Source organism: Apodemus sylvaticus, chromosome 3 (assembly GCF_947179515.1).
Source record: "Apodemus sylvaticus chromosome 3, mApoSyl1.1, whole genome shotgun sequence".
Lineage (NCBI taxonomy): Eukaryota > Metazoa > Chordata > Mammalia > Rodentia > Muridae > Apodemus > Apodemus sylvaticus.
In genome coordinates, this window is record NC_067474.1 from 16714437 (window position 1) to 16740149 (window position 25713).

The 25713-nt window shown below is 37.9% G+C and overlaps 1 protein-coding gene across 1 annotated transcript in view; it reads left to right on the top strand.

Moving 5' to 3' along the window:
* Positions 1–25713, top strand: part of Rp1 (RP1 axonemal microtubule associated) — a 187044-nt gene that overhangs the window by 132536 nt on the left and 28795 nt on the right. Inside the window, exons 17-18 of the mRNA XM_052175416.1 lie at positions 8954–9153; positions 17050–17136. Of these exons, the coding sequence (XP_052031376.1) occupies positions 8954–9153; positions 17050–17136 (287 nt within the window). The remainder of the gene's footprint in view (positions 1–8953; positions 9154–17049; positions 17137–25713) is intronic.

Genomic DNA, 25713 nt, shown 5'->3' on the forward strand with positions numbered 1-25713 from the left:
CACCATTTTAAATTTTTTAAAATAATTTTCTGAGATTATGTGTACATACATATATACACATATACACATATATATTATTAAATTATATACAACCTAAATATGAACTGAATAGGCTTGTTCCATCCATACAAATCTACTTGCATGCCTTTTTCAGGGCTGAGTGTTTGGCATTGCATCTTCTTATTTCAAATGTAGGCTGATGTCATTGCCAACACATTAAAACGTAGACAGAAATTTGGTCAAATCAGATCCAATTTTCCATTTGCAAACTGGAGCTTTCTCTCAAATTATTAGTCCATAATTAAATTTATTCTGGAAAAAAGTAGAATACCTAGAACTGAAAGCAAAATATTAACAGCATCTACAGAGGTTATACTGAGCTCAGAGTTTTATAATCTGCTTTCAAATTAATAGAAAGTAGCAAATATTTTAAGCATTTCAATAATATTAAGTGTATTCTTTTATCAAACAACAGAAGCTCTCTACCCAATAGATAACACATAACAGACCTACTAGGTAATGATTGTTAATTTCTGTTACTGTTTTGCTGTTGGTAGTGCTGGTTGTCTGAATGAGTGTGTGAGGGTGGGTGGGTGGGTGTGGATGCATGTTTCTCTTCTTTTGGATTTGTTGGTGTGAGATTATTTATTGCATGTGTTTCCATGCCTGTAGTTAACCTCCATGGGTAAAAGTTTTCATTCTAGTACTTTTAGAAGGGCTGGATTTTTGGATGGATTTTGTGAGTTTTTCATGGAATGCTTTGTTTTTTTCTATATAGGACGATCAAAAGTTTTGCTTGGTATATTAGTCTCTGGTCTCTTGGAGTATGCAAGACATCTGTGCAATCCCTTTTGGTCTTTAGAGTCTCGGTTTAGAAGTTGGGTGTAATTCTAGTGGGTCTGCCTTTATATATTCCTTGGTCTTTTTTCCTTGAAACTTTTAATATTGTTTGTTCTATACCTTTAATGTTTTGACTATTATGTGGCAGGAGGATTTTCTTTTCTGGTCTAATCTATTTAGTGTTCTGTAAGCTTCTTGTACCTTTGTAGGCACATTTTTAGGTTAACATTTTTTCTTCTATAATTTTGTTGAAAATATTTCTTGGGTCATCAGTCTGAGAATTGTCTCCTTCTATTTCTGTTATTCTGAGGTTTGTTCTTTTCATAGTGTCTCAGATTTCTGTTTTGTGTCACAAACATTGTCGATTTAACATTTATTTAACTGATATATGTATTTTGTCTATAGTATCTTCTATGCCTGAGATTCCTTCTTTTATCTCTTGGATTCTGTTGGTGATGCTTTCATCTATAGTTCCTGTTTGCTTACCGCGGTTTTATATCTCCAGGATTCTCTCAGTTTGTATTTTCTTTATTGCTTCTGTTTTTTTTTTCAGGTCTTGAAAAGTTTTCTTCATTTTCTTTACCTGTTAGTTTGTGTTTTCCTGGATTTATTTAAGCGATTTATTCATTTCATCTTTAAGGGCCTCTATCATCTTCATAAGATTGGATTTAAGGTCATTTTCTTTTTTTTTTTATTCGATGTATTCTTTATTGACATATCAAATGATTTCCCCTTTTCTGGGTCCCCACTCCCCGCAAGTCCCATAAGCCCTCTTCCTTCCCACTGTTCCTCCATCAACTCCTTCCCACTTCCCTGTTCTGGTATTCCCCTATACCGTTGCATTGAGTCTTTCCAGAACCAGGAGCCACTCCTCTGTTCTTTTTGGACATCATTTAATATGTGGATTATTTCTTGGGTATTCCAAGTTTCTAGGTTATTATCCACTTATCAGTGAATGCATACCATGACTGATCATTTGAGACTGGGTTACCTCACTTAGTATGGTGTTCTCCAGCTCCATCCATTTGTTTAGGAATTTCATGAATTCATTGTTTCTAATGGCTGAATAGTACTCCATTGTGTAAATATACCACATTTTTTGTATCCATTCCTTTGTTGAGGGACACCTGGGTTCTTTCCAGCTTCTGGTTACACTACTACAAATAGGGCTGCTATGAACATAGTGGAGCATGTGTCCTTATTACATGCTGGGGAATCCTCTGGGTATATGCCCAGGAGTGGTATAGCAGGGTCCTCCGGAAGTGCCATGCCCAGTTTTCTCAGGAACCACCAGACTGATTTCCAAAGTGGTTGTACCATCTTACAATCCCACCAGCAGTGGAGGAGTGTTCCTCTTTCTCCACATCCTCGCCAGCACCTGCTGTCTCCTGAGTTTTTGACCTTAGCCATTCTGACTGGTGTGAGGTGAAATCTCAGGGTTGTTTTGATTTGCATTTCCCTAATGATTAATGATGTTGAACATTTCTTAAGGTGTTTCTCAGCTCTCCGAAGTTCTTCATGTGAAAAATATTTGTTTAGCTCGGTACCCCACTTTTTAATGGGGTTATTTGCTTCTCTAGGTTCTACCTTCTTGAGTTCTCTATATATATTAGATATTAGCCTTCTGTCAGATTTAGGGTTGGTGAAGATCCTTTCTCAATCTGTTGATTGATGTTTTTGTCCTTTTGATAGTGTCCTTTGCCTTACAGAAGCTTTGTAGTTTTATGAGGTCCCATTTGTCAATTCTTGATCTTAAAGCATAAGCTATTGGTGTTCTATTCAGGAACTTTTCCCCTGTGCCCATGTCCTCAAGGGTCCTCTCCAGTTTCTTTTCCATTAGTTTCAGTGTGTCAGGTTTTATGTGGAGGTCCTTGATCCATTTGGAGTTGAGCTTAGTACAAGGAGATAAGAATGGATCGATTCGCATTCTTCTGCATGCTGACCTCCAATTGAACCAGCACCAATTGTTGAAAAGACTATCTGTTTTCCACTGGATGCTTTTAGCTCCTTTGTCAAAGATCAAGTGACCATAGGTGTGTGGGTTCATTTCTGGGTCTTCAATCCTATTCCATTGATCCGCTTGCCTGACATTGTACCAATACCATGCAGTTTTTATCACTATTGCTCTGTAGTAAAGTCTGAGGTCTGGGATACTGAATCCCCCTGAAGTTCTTTTACTGTTGAGAATAGTTTTAGCTATTCTGGGTTTTTTGTTATTCTAGATGAATTTGAGCACTGCTCTTTCTAGCTCTATGAAGAACTGGGTTGGAATTTTGATGGGGATTGCATTGAATCTGTAGATTGCCTTTGGCAATATGGCCATTTTAACTATATTAATCCTGCCAATCCATGAGCATGGAAGATTTTTCCATTTTCTGAGATCTTCTTTGATTTCCTTCTTCAGAGATCTGAAGTTCTTGTCATATAGGTCTTTCACTTGTTTGGTTAGAGTCACCCCAAGATACTTTATGTTGTTTGTGGCTATTGTGAAAGGTGTCATTTTCCTAATTTCTTTCTCAGTTTACTTATCCTTTGAGAATATAAAGGTTACTGATTTGCTTGAGTTGATTTTGTAGCCAGCCACTTTGCTGAAGTTGTTTATCAGCTGTAGGAGTTCTCTAGTAGACTTTTTTTGGGTCACTTAAGTATACTATCATATCATCTGCAAATAGTGATAGTTTAACTTCTTCCTTTCCAATTTCTATCCCTCTGACCTCCTTATGATGTCTAATTGCTCTATCTAGGACTTCAAGAACTATATTGAAAAGATATGGAGAGAGGGGGCAGCCTTGTCTAGTCCCTGATTTTAGTGGGATTGCTTCAAGTTTCTCTCCATTTAGTTTGGTGTTGGCTACTGGTTTGCTGTATATTGCTTTTACTATGTTTAGATATGGGCCTTGAATTCCTGTCCTTTCCAAGACTTTTGGTATGAAAGGATGCTGAATTTTGTCAAATGCCTTTTCAGCATCTAATGAAATGATCATGTGGTTTAGTATAAACCAAGAGAACCATACAAAGAATCAACAAAACCAGGAGCTGGTTCTTTGAAAAAAAATCAACAAGGTAGATAAACCCTTAGCCAGACTAACCAAAGGGCACAGAGAAAGTATCCAAATTAACAAACTTAGAAATGAAAAGCGAGACATTACAACAGAAACTGAGGAAATTCAAAAAATCATCAGATCCTACTACAAAAGCCTGTACTCAACACAACTGGAGAATCTTGAGGAAATGGATAATTTCTTAGACAGATACCAAATACCAAAATTAAACCAGGATCAAATAGATCATCTAAACAGACCCACAACCCCTAAAGAAATAGAAGGGTTCATAGATAGCCTTCTGACCAAAAAAAGCACAGGACCAGATGTTTTCAGTGCAGAATTCTATCAGACCTTCATAGAAGACTTAACACCAATACTCTTCAAACTATTCCACCAAATAGAAACAGAAGGAACACTACCCAACTCCTTCTACGATGCCACAATTACGCTGATACCAAAACCACATAAAGATCCAACTAAGAAAGAGAATTTCAGGCCAATTTCCCTTATGAATATCGATGCAAAATTACTCAATAAAATTCTTGAACCCCACCCCCCCGAATCCAAGAACACATCAAAACGATCATCCACCAGGATCAAGTAGGCTTCATCCCAGGGATGCAGGGATGGTTCAATATAAGGAAATCCATCAATGCAATCCACTACATAAACAAACTCAAAGAAAAAAAAAACCACATGATCATTTCATTAGATGCTGAAAAACCATTTTCTTAAGCTTCAACTGTGTTGGAATAGCCAGGGCTTTCTGTAGTAGGCTATCTGGGCTTTGATGTTGCCCTGGCTACTGCTGACTGTGTTATTATCCTGGCCTCTAGTCATCTAGTTTGGGAATTATTATGTTTAGGTACCAATTTCTGATTTTATTTTTGTTGGGTTTGGTTGATTTTTTTTTTGATCCTCTTTTCTTGCTTTCTGCTGCTTCTCTAATCTGACCTGTGATTCTGGAAGCCAGTGAGTCTTCAGGTCCAGTAATGTGTCTCTGCTGGGGTTTTGAGTACCTGCATTGCCTCTGAGGTTCTGCAGTTCTTAAAACTTGTGTGGTTTCTAGGGTTCTGAAGAGCAGTGTGGTTTCTGGGGTTCCATATACTGGGGTTCCCAGTATTGGCTTGGCCTCCAGTAAATTAAGAGTCTTCCTTGAGAATTATGGGCTGGGATATGAGGCCTGTGGGAGGGAGTGCTGGTGGGACTGCAAGATGTAGTTTAAAGAGTATTTGCAAGCAGTGGGCAGTGACTTGCTTGAAGTTCTTAGTACCAGGGTAGCCTCAGGAAGAGAGGTAGTCTTCTGTTGGAGTTGTGGGCCAGAAAATGGAGTGGGTCTTGTTTGGGACTGTATACCCCATTTTAAAATTAGTTTATTTGATTTCTTGATGTCCATTTTCCGAATTCCTTATTCAGAAATACCAATCCTCAAGTGATGTGTAATGGATGAAGACATTTTCCTGGTTAGTTTCTGTTGTTGTTGTTGATGATGATGATGGTTTTTTGTTTGTTTTTTGTTATTTCTGTGTTTCAATCCAGCATTCTGGTGTTTTGGAAGATCCTTGTGTTCTGACATATTTGTGAACTGTGTTTATGAAGATTTTGTTTCTTGTGCTTTTGTGTAAGTAACTGCTCTATCTTAAATATCACCAAATGATAACTTGGTGATTATTCAAAACTTTAATCTCAACTTAATAAATTTCATTTTCATTTTAAGGTAACTATAGAGAACATTTTTAGCTCATTATATTTTTTCAGATAATAATGCTTTTATTAAAGCTATGTTTACAATATGAGCATGTTTGTGGAATGACATTCATTTTCATTATCTGCTTTACATTTTATTATAAAGCGCCTTTCTCAAATACTGTCTTTATATGTAACACAAAGGTTGCACACCCTCACAGTATTGTCACATTCTGTTAGTGAGATGCCTTCAGCTGCCTTTTTATTCATCTACTTGTGAACTATTAAAACCAGCTTGTTTGTTATCAATATCATCAATTGTTTTTCCTCCTGACTTTCAGGAGATCCCATAGCCAAGAATTTTTATTTTGTTTTATTTAAGTAAATATGATTGTAGGGTAATTAAAGTGCTCTGTAATGCTTAGAGAGAACCAGTTTGAATCATGCAAATCTCTTTTAGATTGCATTCAGGGTTAGATTTTTATTAAGCACTAAAGATTAGTGCTTTATCTAGCAGCTATCTCTTCCAATATCCTCCCAACTCTAAGTATTTTTAAACCTGTAGTCAAGAAAGCAACATCTTTTATGCTTCTCAGATAGAGAAATTTATAGTCTGAGACAAATGGACTTTGGTTCATTTCCAAAAGATCATGGCATTAGATGGCATTCATATTTAATTGATGACAGTGCAGACTTTTGACAGTGCAGACTTTACTACATCATTCTGTATTACAGATTAAATTATCAGTTTTTATGAGTACATCCTCAGTCTATGGCCTGTTTGTGTAAATGATGCAAGAACATGTTGGTGTAGAGGGCTCCTTAGCAGTCATCAAGTTATTAGCGGATTATATTAACTAGCTAAGCTGTACACACACACACACACACACACACACACATACACACACACACACACACACAGAGAGAGAGAGAGAGAGAGAGAGAGAGAGAGAGAGAGGTGGGGGAGAGGGAGAGGAGAGAGAGAGAGAGAGAGGTGGGAGAGAGGGAGAGGGAGAGGGAGAGAGAGAGAGAGAGAGGTGGGGGAGAGGAGAGAGAGAGAGAGAGAGAGAGAGAGAGAGAGAGAGAGAGAGAGAGAGAGAGAGAGAGAGACCTTTTTCTGTAGGAATATCTCTGGACTTAAAAACCACTCATTACTCGAGCATTCCAGTGTCAACTTTGTTCCTTATTTCTCTCTTCCTCACTTGCAGCATCTTATTTTATGGACATGCTAAGCATATTGTTACCACTGAATAGAGCGTCTTTCCTATTTGCAAAATAGAAATTCCTCTTTATATATCTAGCAGAGAGATATCCCAGGAATCTTTTTCTTCTAATTTCTCTCTGTCTCTGTCTCTGTCTCTGTCTCTGTCTCTGTCTCTCTCTCTCTCTCTTCCTAGTTGCAGCTATGTTTGGATATTGCAATACTTTTCTTTCCCATGAATGCCTTTGCATGGTTCAAATAAAAATAATAGTTTGTTTTTCCTCTCCAGTAGATATCATATATCTCCAGTAGATATCATATATCTCTAGAGCAAGATGCTCATTTGTTATTTTTTTGATTTTCATTTACTGCCATTAAGAAAAGAGAGCAATGTTCTTGTCTAGTGTTCAGCAAATAACATGAATGAAAGTTTTCTTAAATAAAATAAATTATTTCAAATACTAAAATATCCAGAAAAATAGATTATCAGCATTCCAAGAGTTAATTGCTGATCCAGGGTCTCTAATTTCTTTGTTGAGACGTGATGTATCAGTAGAATTTGTAGATATTTGGTTACACTGTTGACCATGAAGTCCTCAGTGTTCTTGATAAGACATGATAAGAAAGTAAGAAAGAAAGAAAGAAAGAAAGAAAGAAAGAAAGGAAGGAAGGAAGGAAGGATGGAAGAACAGCTTATAGGTACTGTTTTAGTTTTGAAAATTAGATAGGGTCATGAGGTTTTGCTGGACCAATTTCTGTAATAATTCTTTGGCAACTACCTTTGTAGTTGAGCAAGTGTCTCAAGATCCAAACTTCCTCTGCCTGGGCTGAAGCCCAGCATGCATGACTTTGACAAGTTGCTAGCCTGTGAGGCCTGATTTTTCCATCTGCTTAATGGGGAAAAGATCTTGTAGGCCTGATGTGTTGACAGAATGGGACTGATGTTATCATGAGTTGGTATTGTGAGTAACACTTAGCACAAAACAATGTTTTAAATAATAGCAATGCCATAACTACTTTGACCTGGTAAACTATGTTTGCAGAACACAGCAGCCACTCAAGCTTGTTTGAATTCAGAACCCTTGAGGCTTACTCATGTCACCCACATACTATTTAGCTTCTTTCTTTTCTCCATTTTAAAACAGACCTCAGAATCTGACTCACCTTTAAACTTAGTAGTGGTGACACTTTACATGAAGCCCAGAAAAAGCAGAGTCTTGATAAATGGTGATGATTGAGCTTGGAAGATGGCTTAGTCAATAAAATTACTGCCATGTAAGCAGGAGGAGCTGAATTTTACAGAGCTGACTTGAAAGTATGGAATGGTGCCTAATATCTCAGTCTTGGGGAGGGTCTGTGACAGGTGGCTTCTTGTGTAGCTAACTTAGTCAAATCCATGGACTTTATGTATGTTGAGAAAATTTGTCTCTACCAATAAGGTGGGGTGCAATCAAGGGAAGATAATCAGTCCCAATCTTTAGTCTAAACATACATACATACACACACACACACACACACACACACACACACTCACACACACAGGGAGAGAGACAGAGAGAGAGAGAGAGAGAGAGAGAGAGAGAGAGAGAGAGAGAGAGAGAGACAGATAGACAGAGAATATTATGTAGCAGAGTGGAAAATGCCTGCTATTGTGTTGACAGAGATCATCCAGTCCAAGAGAAAGCAACTTTCAGAAAATATACATTAGCTTTAAAATTTTCCATTTTAACTACATTTCGGGAAAAATGTCTGTTTTTTGCCATACTGGTTTTTATATTTGTAAATGTTTTAATTCACTTTGTTACTTTCTATCATAGTTACTGATCATATATTAACCCCACAAAGCTGACAAGCAGCTTAATGAAAAATCTATAGGCTCACACTGTTGGCTCTAGAGTGCCCTCCTGTGTTGTAGCATTGAGTACAAGGCATGGCTGACAACTATTGTTTTGATGTGATTTTCTTATATAGTTGAGTATCAATTGTTCAGAACCTTACTGTGTTGAGAAAAGCACAAGTCAGCTCCCTGGAGCCTTCACACTTCAGTACCTCTCTTACCCCACATCACCCATGCTAGTCTTGATGTTCTTTGATATTTATTCTTGGACTTTAGTGTAGCAGAGGACTCTGTTAGCCTGATGCACCTGATCTGCCCTTTATGTTCTTCTCTTACTCTGTACAGGAGAAAGCAAGCATCTGTGCAGTACTGAGACACTTCTATCAGAAGAAAAATGGAAGGTCTTAGTGCTGACTGGAGATACAGGTACTCAGGCCAATGTCACATTGTGGGTATATGGAGATGAAGGAGTCACTGGACCAATCAGCCTTACCAAGGACAGCCAAGAACAGCTCTTCCTTCCAGGACAGAATGATGAATTTCAAGTAAGAAAAATCAGAAGTCATGTCATTGTTTGAAAATTTCTTTTTTTTTCATTAATTTTTTATTTTTTTTATTTTCTATATTCTATGTTTACATTCCAAATGATTTTCCCTTTCACGGTTCCCCCCCTCCCCATAAGTTCCCTAAGCCCTCTTCCCTCCACCCATTCTCCTATCAACCCCCTCCTACTTCTCTGTCCTGGTGCTCCCCTACAATGCTGGAACAAGCATTTTCAGGATCCGGGACCTCTCCTTCATTCTTCTTGGGAGTCACTTGATATTTGAATTGTGTCTTGGGTAAGAATTTCATGAATTCATTGTTTTTAATTGCTGAGCAGTATTCCATCATGTATATATACCACATTTTCTGTATCCATTCCTCCATTGAGGGACATCTAAGTTCTTTCCAGCTTCTGGCTATTATAAATAGGGCTGCTATGAACATAGTGGAACATGTGTTTTTATTACATGCTAGGGAATCCTCTGGGTATATGCCCAGCAGTGGTATAGCAGGGTCCTCCGGAAGTGTTATGCCCAGTTTTCTGAGGAACAGCCAGACTGATTTCCAGAGTGGTTGTACCAACTTGAATTCCCACCAGCAGTGGAGGAGTGTTCCTCTTTCTCCACATCCTCACCAACACCTACTGTCTCCTGAGTTTTTAATCTTATCCATTCTGACTGGTGTGAGGTGAAATCTCTGGGTTGTTTGAATATTTCAAAGATATGTAATATAGATGTGTGTGTGTGTGTGTGTGTGTGTGTGCATGTGTGAGAGAGAAAGAGACAGAGAGAGACAGAGAGGAGAGACAAAGACAAACAGAGATAGACAGAGACAGAGAGAGACAGAGAGACAGACACAGACTGAATCAATGAAATGGAGAGATGAAGAAAGATAAAGACAGAAAAAGGGAGAGACAGAGACTGTATAAAATAAACCTAGTCTGTCATAAATAGCATAAGTTGATCAATTTATTTCCTACTATAATAGTCAAAATAAACACATTTACTCATCTCTCTTATTCATAGAAGTGAGGAAGATTACATAAAAATTTTCTTTCTTTAAGTTCATTGTCCTAAAGAAATCATTAATCCAGTTAAAATTGTGCCCTGATTATAAGATATGGGAGAGTCTTGGAGTACTGGAAGCCCCTATTTCTGCATTTGATATACTTTCAGACTTTGCTCAGTTGAACTAAGTGTTCGTAGGCTCTGCCCATGACCATTTATTTAAACAGCTCTTACACTTATGTCTTACTGTGAGGGCTCTGAGCTGCTATGGTTTGCATACAGTCTGCTTCTTGTGTAGTTTGTAGGAGCACTGGCCAAAAGTCAACCAGGACAGTGACCTTGTACTTTACTAATTCTCACTCCCTGCAAGACAAAGCCTGTATAGTTCTTCAGTGCATTAATTGAACAGCAGCTGCTTGTCCTTGAGAGTGTCTCTTTGTGCACTAGGGAACAGTGAACTATGGAGTCTCCAGTCTGAAAGGCTGCTTGGGGGTTAGCACTTGGCCTCACTAATATCCAGTTAGTATTGCATCTTTAGTTCTCCGTTTATAGATCTAACTTTATGCTTATTAATGAAGTTTTACTGATGAAATATAGTTGTCCACAGTGATGGAGGGGCACTTTGATATGGCACACGGTGGTAACTCCCTCTAACGTGTTTTGAATGGTTTGTTAAAAATGATAGTTCATAATTCCCAATGCATGTTAGAATTAAAACCCCATGTCATCCACAGAAGCATGATGTTCCCGATAATATTTCACATGCCATATGTACTGATGTGTTGATAAATTCTCTCAGTGTTTTCAGAAAAAAATTTCTCTGCGGTTGAATCTTTGAGGCTCATGATTGTACATTGGAATACGTGGAGAGCTTTAAAAACCAGTGACAACTGCCTGCACTTCCAGAGAGCCCATCCATTTTGTTTGGGCGCAGCCTGAAAACAGATTTTTTTTTTGTTTGCTTTTTTGGGTTTTTTTTTTTTTTTTTGAGACAGGGTTTCTCTGTGTAGCTCCGGCTGTCCTGGAACTCACTCTGTAGACAGGCTGGCCTCAAATTCAGAAATCTGCCTGCCTCTGCCTCTCAAGGGCTGGGATTAAAGGTGTGTGCCACTACTGCCTGACCTGAAAACAGATTTTTAAAAGCTCTCTACGTGCTTCTAAAGTACAGTCACTGTTACTAGTCTTGGTTCTGACACCAGAATATAAGCCAGGTGAACTCAATTGATGCTAGGTTCCTGTATGACAACTGTGTGACCTTGAATATGTTATTTAACTTCTCCATAAGAGTATTCTCTTTATGTGTAGAAAGGAGGCAATGACTTCTATTTTTTATAAATTCTGGGATGATGTATGATAGAAAGAATGTGTTAAGAAAGAATCTCATTTACTACACAGTAAATGTATAGGTCAGTGAAAAAGTAATTGTAGCAGTTTTGCAATGTTGAAATTTGCTGTGTTACTAGGATACCTTCTTAAATATAGTTAAGTTATATATCATTTTAATATGTTTTCTACTCTTTATGATTTTGGCTAATGGCTTCCTGTTTGTTTTACATTTATTTTATACTATGGAAATAATGTTATAGAAAGAGCAAATTAAAGCTCTATTCATATTTGAGTTTAAAATGGGTCATAAAGCAACAGAGGACCTGGCTACATCACAACATATTTGACTCAGGAGCTGCTGGAGAATGTGCAGTGCAACAGGGGGTCATTTAAGTAGGTTTAAAAAAGTGAATTAGAAACTTCATTATCAGGAACCAGTGTCCCATGAGCAGGCATTCACAATTACCAAGTGACGGCACTTTTCAAACTGGATACTCTTACAACTATTGGAGAAGTAGCCAAAGAACTCAGAGATGACTACATGAAGCAAACTGAAAAGGTTAAAAAGACTCAATAGGTGCCCATGAACGGATTAAAAAATGTCAGTTTTGAACTGTTATTCTCTCTAAATTCTATTCACTGAGGAATAATTTCCTGATAAGACTGTCACAAGTGACAAAAAGTAGATTTCATACAAAAAGTTCTCAAGCTTTTTTTTTCCCCGTGCCCAATTTGCATAAAAACAGTCATAGTCAGTTGGGTCATCTACAGCAGGACTGAGGTATTACAGTTTCCTCAATCCGAGTAAAACCATGTCTCAGAAATATGCTGAGCAAGCATATGGGATGCACCATGACTGCAGCAGCCTCAGTAGTGCTGTTCCAATGGAATGGACTAAGTTCTTCCCTATGATGCCACACAATCCCTCACTGAATGTGGCACAATCATTTTCTTCAGAGGATGAAGATATTGGGCTAGAAAGTTCTGCCTCATCCACTGTATTACCCTGATTTCTGCCAACAAATTAAAACCTCTTCAAATCCATGGCTTTTTGCAGAGAAAATCTTCCACAAAACACACATTTTATGATACAGGAATAAACAAAATTATTTATTATCATTAACAGTATATAATAGTTCCTAGTTTGATTAATTAAGATGTATTTTGGTTTGGTTATAATAACTAAAGGTTCACAATCTGCAAACATAATTCCTTTTGTATCAACCTAACTGTAAATTGAAAGAACAGAGGCCCTGGTGTCACGAACATGAAATTAAGATTAAATGAACATATTAATAGTTCCTTTACTTTGGGTGAATTGCTTATTCATTTCCCGGTGATGGAGGCTGTGTCTACAAGGACTCTTGGGCTCTGCAGATGTATAGACTCTAACATATTAGCATAGCTAACACCAGGAGCCAATGAGGCCTACAGAATATCAGGTCCCTTTCCATACCCACTGGCTCAGAATCTAAGTTTTAGTAAGAATCACAGATAATGTTTTCTGTATACTAAAGTTTAAGAAGGCCTAGGCTGGGGATAATGAGGAACTTGTTCCAGTGCCTTTTGGTAGTTGGCAATACTAAATTAAGATTAGTTAGTTCATCTCCATTCTTTAATCTGTGGGAATATTTCCTGTACTCCATTTTTTCATAGTATAGAATAGAGTTTATTTAGGGCTTGGGGAGGGGAGTCAAGAGAGTAGTAGAGGCAGAGAAAGGCAGAGAGAGAGAGAGAGAGAGAGAGAGAGAGAGAGAGAGAGAGAGAGAGAGAGAGAGAGAGAGAGAGAGAAGAGGCTGGCCATGAGCACATGGAGAGAGGGGGAAGGGCCTGGGGCAGGAAGCGGGGAAGGGAAGAGCTCAAGAGAACAAGAGGGCAAGAGAAAAGAGAACAAGGTCCTGTATGCTTAAGGAAATTACTCATAGGAGTGTGTTCATCCTATAAAGTGGAGTCCTTCAAGAGCCTTCCTTTCTGTAGATTGCTGGGCCATGGGAAGAAATCGTGCATTGTGGGGAGCCGAGGAAGTTATGACTGTAAGATCCTAAGTGGGTACTGACATGATCCAACTGGGTCAAGGATCAAAACCATAGATGTGTGGAAGTTGGCAAAGCCTTCCCCCTATGTGAGGCTCAGAAGGATGACCCTTCTTTATTAATCTAGAAACATCTGCCTTCGAGAGATTCTTCTCCATGTTATACATTTTCCCCAGATGGAGACTGTCCCACTGTTTTTTTTTCCTATCTGTGACCTTGCATGACATCTAGATTTTTGTATTAAAAGTATTATGTCTGTGGTGGTTTGCTCCCCATAGACTCATGTACTTAAATACTTGATGCATAGGAAGTGGCAGTATTAGGAAGTATTGTTAGAGTAGGTGTGGCTTTGTTGGAGGAAGTATGCCATTGTGGGGGCAGGGTTTGAGGTATCCTATCTATGCCCAAGCTCTGTCCAGCATGGAATTTCAGGCTTCTCCTGGCTTCCTTTGCATTAAGATGTAGAACTCTCAGCTCCTTCTCCTGCACCATGTCTGCCTGAACAATGCCATGCTTACTGCCATGATGATAATAGATTAAACATCTGAAACTGGAATACAGGTCCAGTTAAATGTGGGTTGCCATGGTTATGGTGCCTCTTTACAGCAATGTAAACTCTAACTAAGAGACAGAAATTGGTACCAGGAGTGGGGTATTGCTGTGATAGACCTGATTATGCTCTTGTTTAGAGGGATATGGATTTGGGGATTGTGGATTAGAAAAGCAGTGGAATGCTTTAAGTGGGGCTTAATGAGCCATACTATTAGAAACATGGAAGACAGTAGTGTGAAGGGTGATTTGAGCTGTGTGAATCTAGTTCAAGAGGTTTCAGAGAAACAGACTTTTAGTATATTGTCTAGAGATCGTTCGTTCTTGTTATATTTGGTGAAGAATGTGGCTGCTTTCTGCCTTTGTCTGAAGTTTTCCTGAAGTATAGTGGCTATGATTATAAAGATCTATAATGAAAAGGAGGTCCTGGCATGGTGGTATGGAACTTTAATACCAGTACTCAAGAGGCATGTAGATCTCTGAGTTCAAGGTTAGTCTAAAGAGTAAATTCCAGAAGAGCCAAACTTAGGTAGTGAATGAAACCATTGAAACCAGACAACTGGAGAAGACATAATTAATCAAGGAGGCCATGTTTTAGTCTCACGAAGCAGCAGAACCTGGCAACTTTTGCCAAGTGCTTCTGGCTTTAGAATCAAGGATATAATTTTTTTCTGAGACTTAGAAAAGCTTCTGAGGCTAGAAATATACCAGGGGTGACCCTACATGGAGGCCCAGAGAGGCCATTATGTGAATCTGTGAAGTCTGGATTGCTTTGAAGACCCCAAAGATGCTGGAGATGCCAGAGCCATGGGATACCTGCCATGGAACGCTGCTAACAGGGGGGTGGGAAAAGCCCAAGAGAAAGATGTATGTTGCTGTCAAAAAAACTGAAATGAGTTTAAGATTTGAAGAGTATTGTGAAAGTAGACATGAAGATGCAGAGTTTTGAGTTTTCCCAGCTTAGTGGGTTTTTTTTTTTTGCCCAGTATCTCCCCACTACTCTCCCTTCTCTCCTTTTTTGAAGGGTAATATATATTGGAAGTATGGGATCTACTTTTTGATTTTGATTTTATAGAGGATTACGTTGAGAGATTGCATGAATCTCAGAAGAGTTTTTAAACTTTAGACTTTTAAATATTGTTGAGACTGTGATAGACTGGGGTTTTTTAAGTTAAACTAAATGCATTTTACATTATATTATGGCTACAAGCCTATTTGGGCCAGGGAGTGGAATGTGTTGGTTTGAATATGTTTGGCCCCTATAGACTTGTTTGTTTGAGTGCTTGACCCGTGGGGAGTGACAAGGATTTGTGACCTTGTTGGAGTTGGTGTGGCTTTGCTGAAGGAAGTATGTCACTGTGGAATGGGCTTTGAGGTTTCCCATTTGCAAGTTCTGCCTATCATGGAACTGTAGTCTCCTCCTGGCTTCCTTTTGATGAAGATGTAGAGTTCTCAGCAACTTCTCTAGCACCATGTCTGCCTTACACTGCTGTGCTTGCCACCATGATAATAATGGACTAAACCTCTGAAACTGTGAGCCAGCCCACAATTAAATGTTTGCCTTTATAAGAGTTGCCTTGACTATGATCTCTCTTCAATGCAATGGAATCCATAAGAAAATGTCCATTCAATATACAAAAAAAATGGGCTAGAGATGTATGCTGCAATTTGCTCAATTAAAATAACTACAAGCATTTCCACTGAGCTCATAGGAATTCCAAAGCCAGTTCTCCAAAATTAAGACTAACCAAATGCTAACCAAATGCCTATATTTGTGCAGAGGACTGCTTCTCTTCCTTGAACTATGACATCCACATTTTAGTGGAGGAGTCAAAGGGGAATTTCAAAGTAGAAGGAAGTTTTGGACTCACAAGTTTGATTTTATTTGGTGAAAATTACTTTTGTCTTTTTAAAATTAAAGCCCTTCTTTTTGTCACTGGCATGTAGAAGAGTTGGTTCTTCTGAGAAATGTGTAGTATTCAGAGAGCATAGCAGGCTCTTTATTCCATTCCTTCCTCTGACTTCCTTTTACATATATTCAGTCAAATTAGAAGATATTTCCTTCTCATTTTGTGTCTGTGAGTTTCATGGACAAACATCTGAGAGGAGTTTCTACTACAAGGCCTTCTAAGAGTGGCACAACCATTAAAAAGTGCATTCAGGTTAAAATTAAAAGCTCAGGAGACAGCAGGTGTTGGTGAGGATGTGGATAAAGAGGAACACTCCTCCACTGCTGGTGGGGTTGCAAATTGGTACAACCACTCTGGAAAGCAGTCTGGTGGTTCCTCAGAAAACTGGGCACGTCACTTCTGAAAGATCCTGCTATACCACTCCTGAGCATATACCCAGAGGATTCCCCAGCATGTAATAAGGATATATGCTCCAGTATGTTCATAGCAGCCCTATTTATAATAGCCAGAAGCTGGAAAGAACCCAGGTATTCCTCAACAGAAGAATGGATGCAAAAAAATGTGGTATATATACACAATGGAGTACTATTCAGCCATTAGAATCAACGAATTCATGACATTCTTAGGCAAATGGATGGAGCTGGAGAACATCATACTAAGTGAGGTAACCCAGTCTCAAAAGATCAATCATGATATGCACTCACTAATAAGTGGATATTAGCCTGGAAAACTGGAATACCCAAGACATAATCCACACATCAAATGAGGTACAAGAAGAACGGAGGAGTGGCCCCTGGTTCTGGAAAGACTCAGTGTAGCAGTATAAGGCAAAACCAGAACAGGGAAGTGGGAAGGGTTGGGTGGGAGAACAGGGGGAGGGAAAGGGGCTTATGTGACTTTCGGGGAGTTGGGGGCCAGAAAAGGGGAAATAATTTGAAATGTAAATAAAAATATATCGAATTAAAAAAAAAGAACAGAAAAAAAAGTGCATTCAGTCTGAAAAATAACAAGAATATTGTGATATGCCTGTTTTAAAATGTCTTAGTAATTTCTTGACTTTGTATTTCATCCAGGTTGCACTAAGAGGCGTTGGAGAGATATACAAGATCAGAATAGGACATGATGGCACTGGTGGGCAACCAGAGTGGAGCTTACAGAGGGTAATGGCTTTCCTTTGTGCTTCATACTTAATGCTGATAAAAAGACCAAGCAGGTTAAATAAAGAGTGGGCTTTAAAAATCCTGTTCAAATTGTCTTAAATAATGTAAACAAAAAATTGTGGACACACACCCTTAGTGCTTCCCTATGGTGAATTACATTTTAGTAATAGTATTTCATAGTAATATTTTTTTTCTTTTTTTTATTGTTATTTTTTTATTCGATATAATTTATTTACATTTCAAATGATTTCCCCTTTTCTAGCCCCCCCCCACTCCCCGAAAGTCCCGTAAGCCCCCTTCTCTTCCCCTGTCCTCCCTCCCACCCCTTCCCAGTTCCCCGTTCTGGTTTTGCCAAATACTGTTTCACTGAGTCTTTCCAGAACCAGGGACCACTCCTGCTTTCTTCTTGTATCTCATTTGATGTGTGGATTATGTTTTGGGTATTCCAGTTTTCAAGGTTAATAACCACTTATTAGTGAGTGCATACCATGATTCACCTTTTGAGTCTGGGTTACCTCACTTAGTATGATGTTCTCTAGCTCCATCCATTTGCCTAAGAATTTCATGAATTCATTGTTTCTAATGGCTGAATAGTACTCCATTGTGTAGATATACCACATTTTTTGCATCCACTCTTCTGTTGAGAGATACCGGGGTTCTTTCCAGCATCTGGCAATTATAAATAGGGCTGCTATGAACATAGTAGAGCATGTATCCTTATTACATGGTGGGGAATCCTCTGGGTATATGCCCAGGAGTGGTATAGCAGGATCTTCTGGAAGTGAGGTGCCCAGTTTTCGGAGGAACCGCCAGACTGCTTTCCAGAGTGGTTGTACCAATTTGCAACCCCACCAGCAGTGGAGGAGTGTTCCTCTTTCTCCGCACCCTCTCCAACACCTGCTGTCTCCTGAATTTTTAATCTTAGCCATTCTGACTGGTGTAAGATGAAGCAAACCGGTAGCCAGCATCAAACTAAATGGAGAGAAACTTGAAGCAATCCCACTGAAATCAGGGACCAGACAAGGCTGCCCCCTTTCTCCTTATCTTTTCAATATTGTACTTGAGGTACTAGCTCGGGCAATTCGACAACATAAGGAGGTCAAAGGGATACAAATTGGAAAGGAGGAAGTCAAACTATCATTATTTGCAGACGACATGATAGTCTACAAACGTGACCCAAAAAACTCCACTAGAGAGCTCCTACAGCTGATAAACAACTTCAGCAAAGTGGCAGGTTATAAAATCAACTCAAGCAAATCAGTGGCCTTCCTATACTCAAAGGATAAGCAGGCTGAGAAAGAAATTAGGGAAATGACCCCCTTCACAATAGCCACAAACAGTATAAAGTATCTTGGGGTGACTCTTACCAAACATGTGAAAGATCTGTATGACAAGAACTTCAAGACTCTGAAGAAGGAAATGGAAGAAGACCTCAAAAAATGGGAAAACCTCCCATGCTCATGGATCGGTAGAATCAATATAGTTAAAATGGCCATTTTGCCTAAAGCACTATACAGATTCAATGCAATACCCATCAAAATCCCAACTCAATTCTTCACAGAGTTAGAAAGAGCAATTATCAAATTCATCTGGAACAACAAAAAACCCAGGATAGCTAAAACTATTCTCAGCAACAAAAGAAAATCTGGGGGAATCAGTATCTCTGACCTCAAGCAATACTACAGAGCAATAGTGTTAAAAACTGCATGGTATTGGTACAGTGACAGGCAGGAGGATCAATGGAACAGGATTGAAGATCCAGAAATGAACCCACACACCTATGGCCACTTGATCCTCGACAAAGAGGCTGAAAACATCCAATGGAAAAAAGATAGCCTTTTCAACAAATGGTGCTGGTTCAACTGGAGGTCAGCATGCAGAAGAATGCGAATTGATCCATCCTTGTCTCCTTGTACTAAGCTCAAATCCAAATGGATCAAGGACCTCCACATAAAGCCAGACACTCTGAAGCTAATAGAAAAGAAACTGGGGAAGACCCTTGAGGACATCGGTACAGGGAGAAAGTTTCTGAACAGAACACCAATAGCGTATGCTCTAAGAGCAAGAATTGACAAATAGGACCTCATAAGGTTACAGAGTTTCTGTAAGGCAAAGGACACCATCAAGAGGACAGATCGGCAACCAACAAATTGGGAAAAGATCTTCACCAATCCTACATCAGATAGAGGGCTAATATCCAATATATATAAAGAACTCAAGAAGTTAGACTCCAGAAAACCGAACAACCCTATTAAAAAATGGGGTACAGAGTTAAACAAAGAATTCTCACCTGAAGAACTTCGGATGGCGGAGAAGCATCTTAAAAAATGCTCAACTTCATTAGTCATAGTAATATTTTTAAAGGTAACTTTTATTCATGGGCCAAAACCTGAAGATATATAGCAAAATGTAAGAATCAAAGGGCATCTTTATTCTTTGATATCTATAACCAAGTACTAGTTCATGGTCTTTACAATGTTTTTTTTTAATCTCTTCCATGTATGCTTGTATCTTTATTCTCTTTCTGAAATATATGTACAAACAATCCACTTCTATATGAAATATAAAAATGTATAAAAGATAAATATATTAGTAAAATATATTATATAATATATGCATAGTATGATAATATGTTAGTGTATATTAGTATAATAAATATCTTATTTATTTACAATATAATATATAGTATTATAATATAGTATAGTATATATACATAGTATAATAAATATATTAGTATAAATATACAAATATGAATTTTTTATGTTTTTAATAAAATCAAGTCATCTTATAGATATATTGGATAGACCATTTATTTATGCTTGTAGTTAATTACATCAATAATGTATTCTGAATGTTTGCCATATGTTAGCTTAGCTGCCTTACCAATTCTATTGTATGTTTACTCATCAATAACTCCTTGATTTGACTACTGTTGATGTTCCTATGTTATAGAAGAGAAAACTGATGTTCAATGCAAGCAGTACATTATACTGAAATAAAATGATATTGTTGAATTATGAATGCATCTACTTTAGCATCTACATCTGTCATTGATTTCTTTATAGTGTGTGATATTATGTTTGAGGTTTAATATTTGAATACTATTGGTAAAATGTGGAAATATTTTTCCATTTTCAGTATTTCACAATCTTATCTGTGATCTTTGTAATTGTATATTTGGTTGTATAATGAAGGTAAATAAGAAACTTAATTTTGCTGAGATATTTGAGAAATTTATATATAAGATTTACTCATTAATATGACATGCCTGTGTGTGTGAGAGAGAGGGGGCATATCTTTGTGGCTATACATGCAGCAGTATGTAGGTGTCAGTGGGTAATTATGTACTGGATCTTTCTCATCAGCTTTATGTAGTTCCAGTAATAGAATCTGGGTCCTTAGGCTTGGGCAGCAAGTGTATCTCAGAACCCCTGAATCATGCTTAGCATACAGCCAATTCAAAAAAAAAGTGCAGATTTATAGCATAAGAGCAAATAAGTACAGTGTGGATAGTTAGTTCAGAAGTCTTTTGAACAACTGACACAGCCCTATATTGTGGTTGATACCTTGGAAAATAGTAGGAAATTATCAGCTTTGAGAGAACTCAATAGAGAGACAGGAATGAACTTCTCAGAAGATTCAGATTAACATCTTCAGCAGAACTTGTTGTAGAAGGAAGCACTAAGTTTCAGGAACCAAGAAAAGGGGTTATCATTACCCTGAATAGCAGAGTAGAAGAACAACAAATAACAGATTCAGCAAATCCATTCATCAGCTAGAACTATAAGCACCAAAGTGATATGAAATAAGAGATATTTGTATATTCTTTCTTTTCAAGTGGTTTCAAGTTTATAAAAATTGCAGTGATTAAAGCAATCTCCATTTAATAACCTTGAGCCCATCTGCTTCTTTACTCTTTGTTATGATGTGTTTATAATGTGTATTTTGTCATTTGCTGCTTTTGGACAGTGGTACTTTAGTCATGTGAATATCATACTCATCATAATCGTCCCCTCCACCAAGGGTTGGATCCAGTGGTGCTTCCAACTTGAACCTGTCATCGTTGTGAGGGTTGCCAGATCAGGATTGTCTGACTACGTTTTTATTTCTGTATTTCCTGTCATTCTTCTATGAAGCAGAACTTTCTCTTTCCCTTGATTGAACATTGTATTTATTAATGTAGCCACCTTTCGATATCTGTGGACTCGTTCTCTGCATTCAGCCAACTATATGTGAAAAGCATTTTGAAAATGAAAATGTCTTTAGTGAAAATTTCAGATTTTTTGATAATTATTTCCTAAACTATCTAGCAACTAGCTATGTTACACTGGTTATTATAAATGATTTGTAGATTACTTAGTTATCAGTGATGGGCAAAATTGTCATAAAATGTCTCTAGTCATATATGTAAGTATCTGATCTGCCATTCTAAGTGAAATTATTCTTTACTAAAGTAGCTAAAACAGTTTTCTTGTAGATAGAATGGAATTTGTCAGACACATGTTCCTTGACCTTAATGACATAGATTCAGCTAATACACAAGTCTTTCACCACCATCTCTTTAGAACACTATTCAACTGTGTAGAAACACTTCTCTATAAAACATTAACATTATCTGTCTGACAAATCATCTCTTTGTTTTGGGCTTCATGATTGCACTAGATATTTATCATTGCAAATATTTATCCATTAATGTACTTTGCTCAGTGGTAATTTTTGTGTCTTCTCCATAAGTCCTTGTCTTAGTTAGGGTTTTAGTATTGTGAACAGACACCATGACCAAGGCAACTCTTATAAGAACAACATTTAATTGGGGCCAGCTTGCAGGTTCAGAGGTTCAGTCCATTATCACCAAGGCAGGAACATGGCAGCATCCAGGCAGGTATGGTGCAGGAGGAGCTAAGAGTTATACTGAAGTCATCTGAAGGCTGCTATCAGAATACTGGTTTCCAGGCAGCTATGATAAGGGTCTTAAAGCCCACACACACAGTGACACACTTACTCCAATAAGGCCAAACCTATCCCTAAAGAGCCACACCTTCAAATAGTGCCATTCCCCGGGCCAAGGATATACAAACCATCACAGTCCTCTTAAATTTTTTCTTATATAGCATGGACTCATTGTACTAACTTAATGTTATAGAACAAATAAGTCATGGGACTTCTTTCATCCTTTAACATGCCACAGTTTGAGAAAAAGAACAATAGCTTTCTCCTAAGAATCAATGCTAAAATAAATAATAGCATAGATGCACAAATTGCACTCATATGCAAAATGTTTTAAATACTGCTAATGTACCCATTACAAAAAGAAATAATTCTGCTTGATGTTTGAACTTTCCAAGATATCACAGGTATAGTTATTGTTTTCAAGGTATCATTCCATCATTGATGTGACTATATGCCTAGGCATTTCTTGTAGATGCAATGACAATTTTCATAAGCCAATGTAATTTCCCTTCCTCCCAAAGGATTTTTGGAGGAACTGACTTGATTCCTCTACTCTGTGGTTCTGAGTAGAAACGTTGGCTGACGGAGGCATTATAACCTAGGTGTTCAGTTCTACCATTAATTCAGTCATTAGAGATGTTGCTGTGTCTCTCAGATATTTTTAGACTTTCGATATTTGTATGTTGAATGTAATTTTTAAAAACAATCCAAGAACTTAAAAGTTTCTAAGAAGCAAAGTAATGGCAATATCATCTTGTGAAATCCTTCCCATTCGGGGTTATGATTCATTAGGGAGAGCACTGCAGACAGGCTGCAGTTTCTGTTGAGGTAGTCTAGGTTCCTAGACATTCCATTTAGGAAAGTAGAGTGAGTGCTCAGTATTTTAATGTAATGACAATGCTCATTTTCTGCATTGTTGTTTAAAAAGGAAAATGAATAGTTCATACTACAATCAAGAACTATTCTAGAAATTCACCCCTTTCCTTTCCCTCATTTGATACTGAACCTTAGCATCAGTCTACGTGTCCTCAGTCCTGGGACTACAGATGAGTGTTCACACTCAGGGACTCTATATTAGAGCTAGATTCAAAGTCAAAGCCTTGGATCTTTTAATATACATAGAATAATATGAGGTCATGCTTCACTATGAAAACCAGGAGACATTTATACATTAAATTTATGAATTAAATATGTGAATTAATTTATAAATTAAAAGAGGAGTTTTGTTTCTGGAATGATCCATGGCTGCCTTTGACAGACTGAGGAAATCTGAACATCTGCCACCATTAAGCCGTGTCCCCTGAGGTCCTTCCCAGCTGGTAACAATGCACTGCTTACAGGTAAAAACATCCTGTGATTACCAATGAATTCTCTTAGAACTCGTTATCATCCAGGACAAGCCACGGAGTCTGGCAAGTGTTTGCTGAACTTCTTTGAGTTTCAAGTTAAAAAGAGGTAAAACATCAAACTTAAATTTTAAGGACCAGCCACCTATTTCCTGACATTCTGATGGCTGAAAGCTCTCTGTGTCCTGGGAGCTCTGTGGCAGGCCCGATCCCTCTCTTATTTCTCTTTGCCACAAATATCAGGGCATTTTAGAGCTCTTAGTTTCTTTGTCAGCCATATTAATACATGTTGACCAACTGTCCCAGTCAGTGCCGTGCTATTATAATAAATATTAATCTAAATGATTGAATTGATTCTAATTTAGCTTTTGAGTAACTAAAAGAAGGCAAGAACTGAGCCTAGTCAGACAAAAATTAACTCTGATTATTGAAATTAGAACGTGCTTTAGCAAATGTCAAATAAAATTTATGATTGCTTTTAATCTTTGCACTTTTATATTTCTTACACTGGAACTTACTTTGTTTCAGATCAGGCCATAAACTTTGAAATTGAAGCTATAGGCACAAAATATGTTTAATTTCTCACAACTTGTCACTTTTTAAGGCTTGTCTAATTTTAAGTAGGGCACAACTATACTTATGCCTTCACGTTCTACATCCCAAGTGAAAGGATTATAGGAATTCTATCAAAAGTCTTTGTCACCCACTGCTGGCCAACTTCTTCTCAGGCTCACTTGTATGAGGAGATGGTATCATCATCCACCTAGCTGTCCAAGTCAGAACCCTACGTGTTCTCCTGAGTTTATACTTCACGCACTTGCTAGACCCTGGGAGTTCCTGTGCTATCACTGCTAAAAGTTATCTAGTTATCTATGTTTCTATCATATTATCATCATTTTAGCCTAAGTTCCATTTTTTTTGTTTGATTGTTTTCTTTCTACTGAAAGTCCCCTGTAATATCTCTTCAACTTCTGTCCCTGAGCATTAGTATGCAGGCTTCAGTGAGCAGGAATGATCTAAAAAAAAAAAAAAAAAAAAAAAAAACCAACACACAATGTCCATCCCCAGCTGGTCCTGTTCACTCCTGTGATCCCTCTGCCCTTGGTCATCACACTGAAGCCTCACTAGTCTCATACCGTTTGTCTGTCCTTGGACTCAGAACTAAAAGTGAGCACCCCGGGGCTTCCGAAGACCCCTCCCCTTTTCTTTGTGATACTGTTCTTATCTGGTATGTTTCTTTAATGATGAACCTCATTGGAAAGTGAACAACAGAATAGGAACTATACCATAGATTCAAAACCTAGAAGAGTCCTCATCAGATGTTGGGCAAATGTTTTTGGCATTAAAAAATTGACAAAACATATATTGTTCACTTAAATATTTATAAAATATGTAAAATTCTTTGTAAGTTCTTGTTAATTAAAGGGAAGTCATACAGTATTGCTTGGAATTTTATGGCTGAGCTATGCCTGTATATGAGACCATAGTAGCCTAGGGCCCTTTTCCCACCTGCCGGTTGCCTCTGCTACACTCTGCTTGTATAAAGCAATTCAAATAGAATAAATCTCTCTGGAAACTTCTCAACTCTTTTGAACATTTGAACTGTGTCATAGATTTGGAGAATCTGTTAGTAGTTTCACTACATGAAATAATGGCATAATTGGTATGAACCCCAGGAAATCTTTAGATTTAGCTGAATTATTTCATAAATATTTCCATTTCTTTTCAGTTTTGGTTATTTCCCCACTTCAGCATTCTAGAAAGAACCACTGAAAGAAAAGATCAAGGGATAAACTATAGTAAGAAAAATAGTTCTGGGCTCAGTGAGCAGCAGGAAGATCAGCTTCTTTTCAGAAACTCTGTAGTCAAATGTTTAATCTCAGAGAATTCCAGCAATTTATAGACACACTCTCAAAGTTGTGTAGCTTATTTGAAGCAATGATAAACTGGTGCATGTATCAGAGTCACCATACATCCCTGATTCCTTGTCCAGTGTGTATAACTAATGGGGTAGCAGAGATACAGGAGCAAATGTAAGTCTTCAGAATTCAGGGTCAACACTGCCTCTGATTTTCAAGGACACTTAAAATGACCTCAAGAACAGTTCAAGTCTTACAACCTTTTCACATTCTGAAACCAGAAAGAAAATGTTAATCGCTGACACTTGGCATTGGCCCTCCCTATCTAGAACCAAATCTTGTAGCATATTTCCTACACTTTAAATGTTCATCAGATTTGTTGGTGTGGCTTCATATTAAAATTTCCTATGCACAGTACCAGG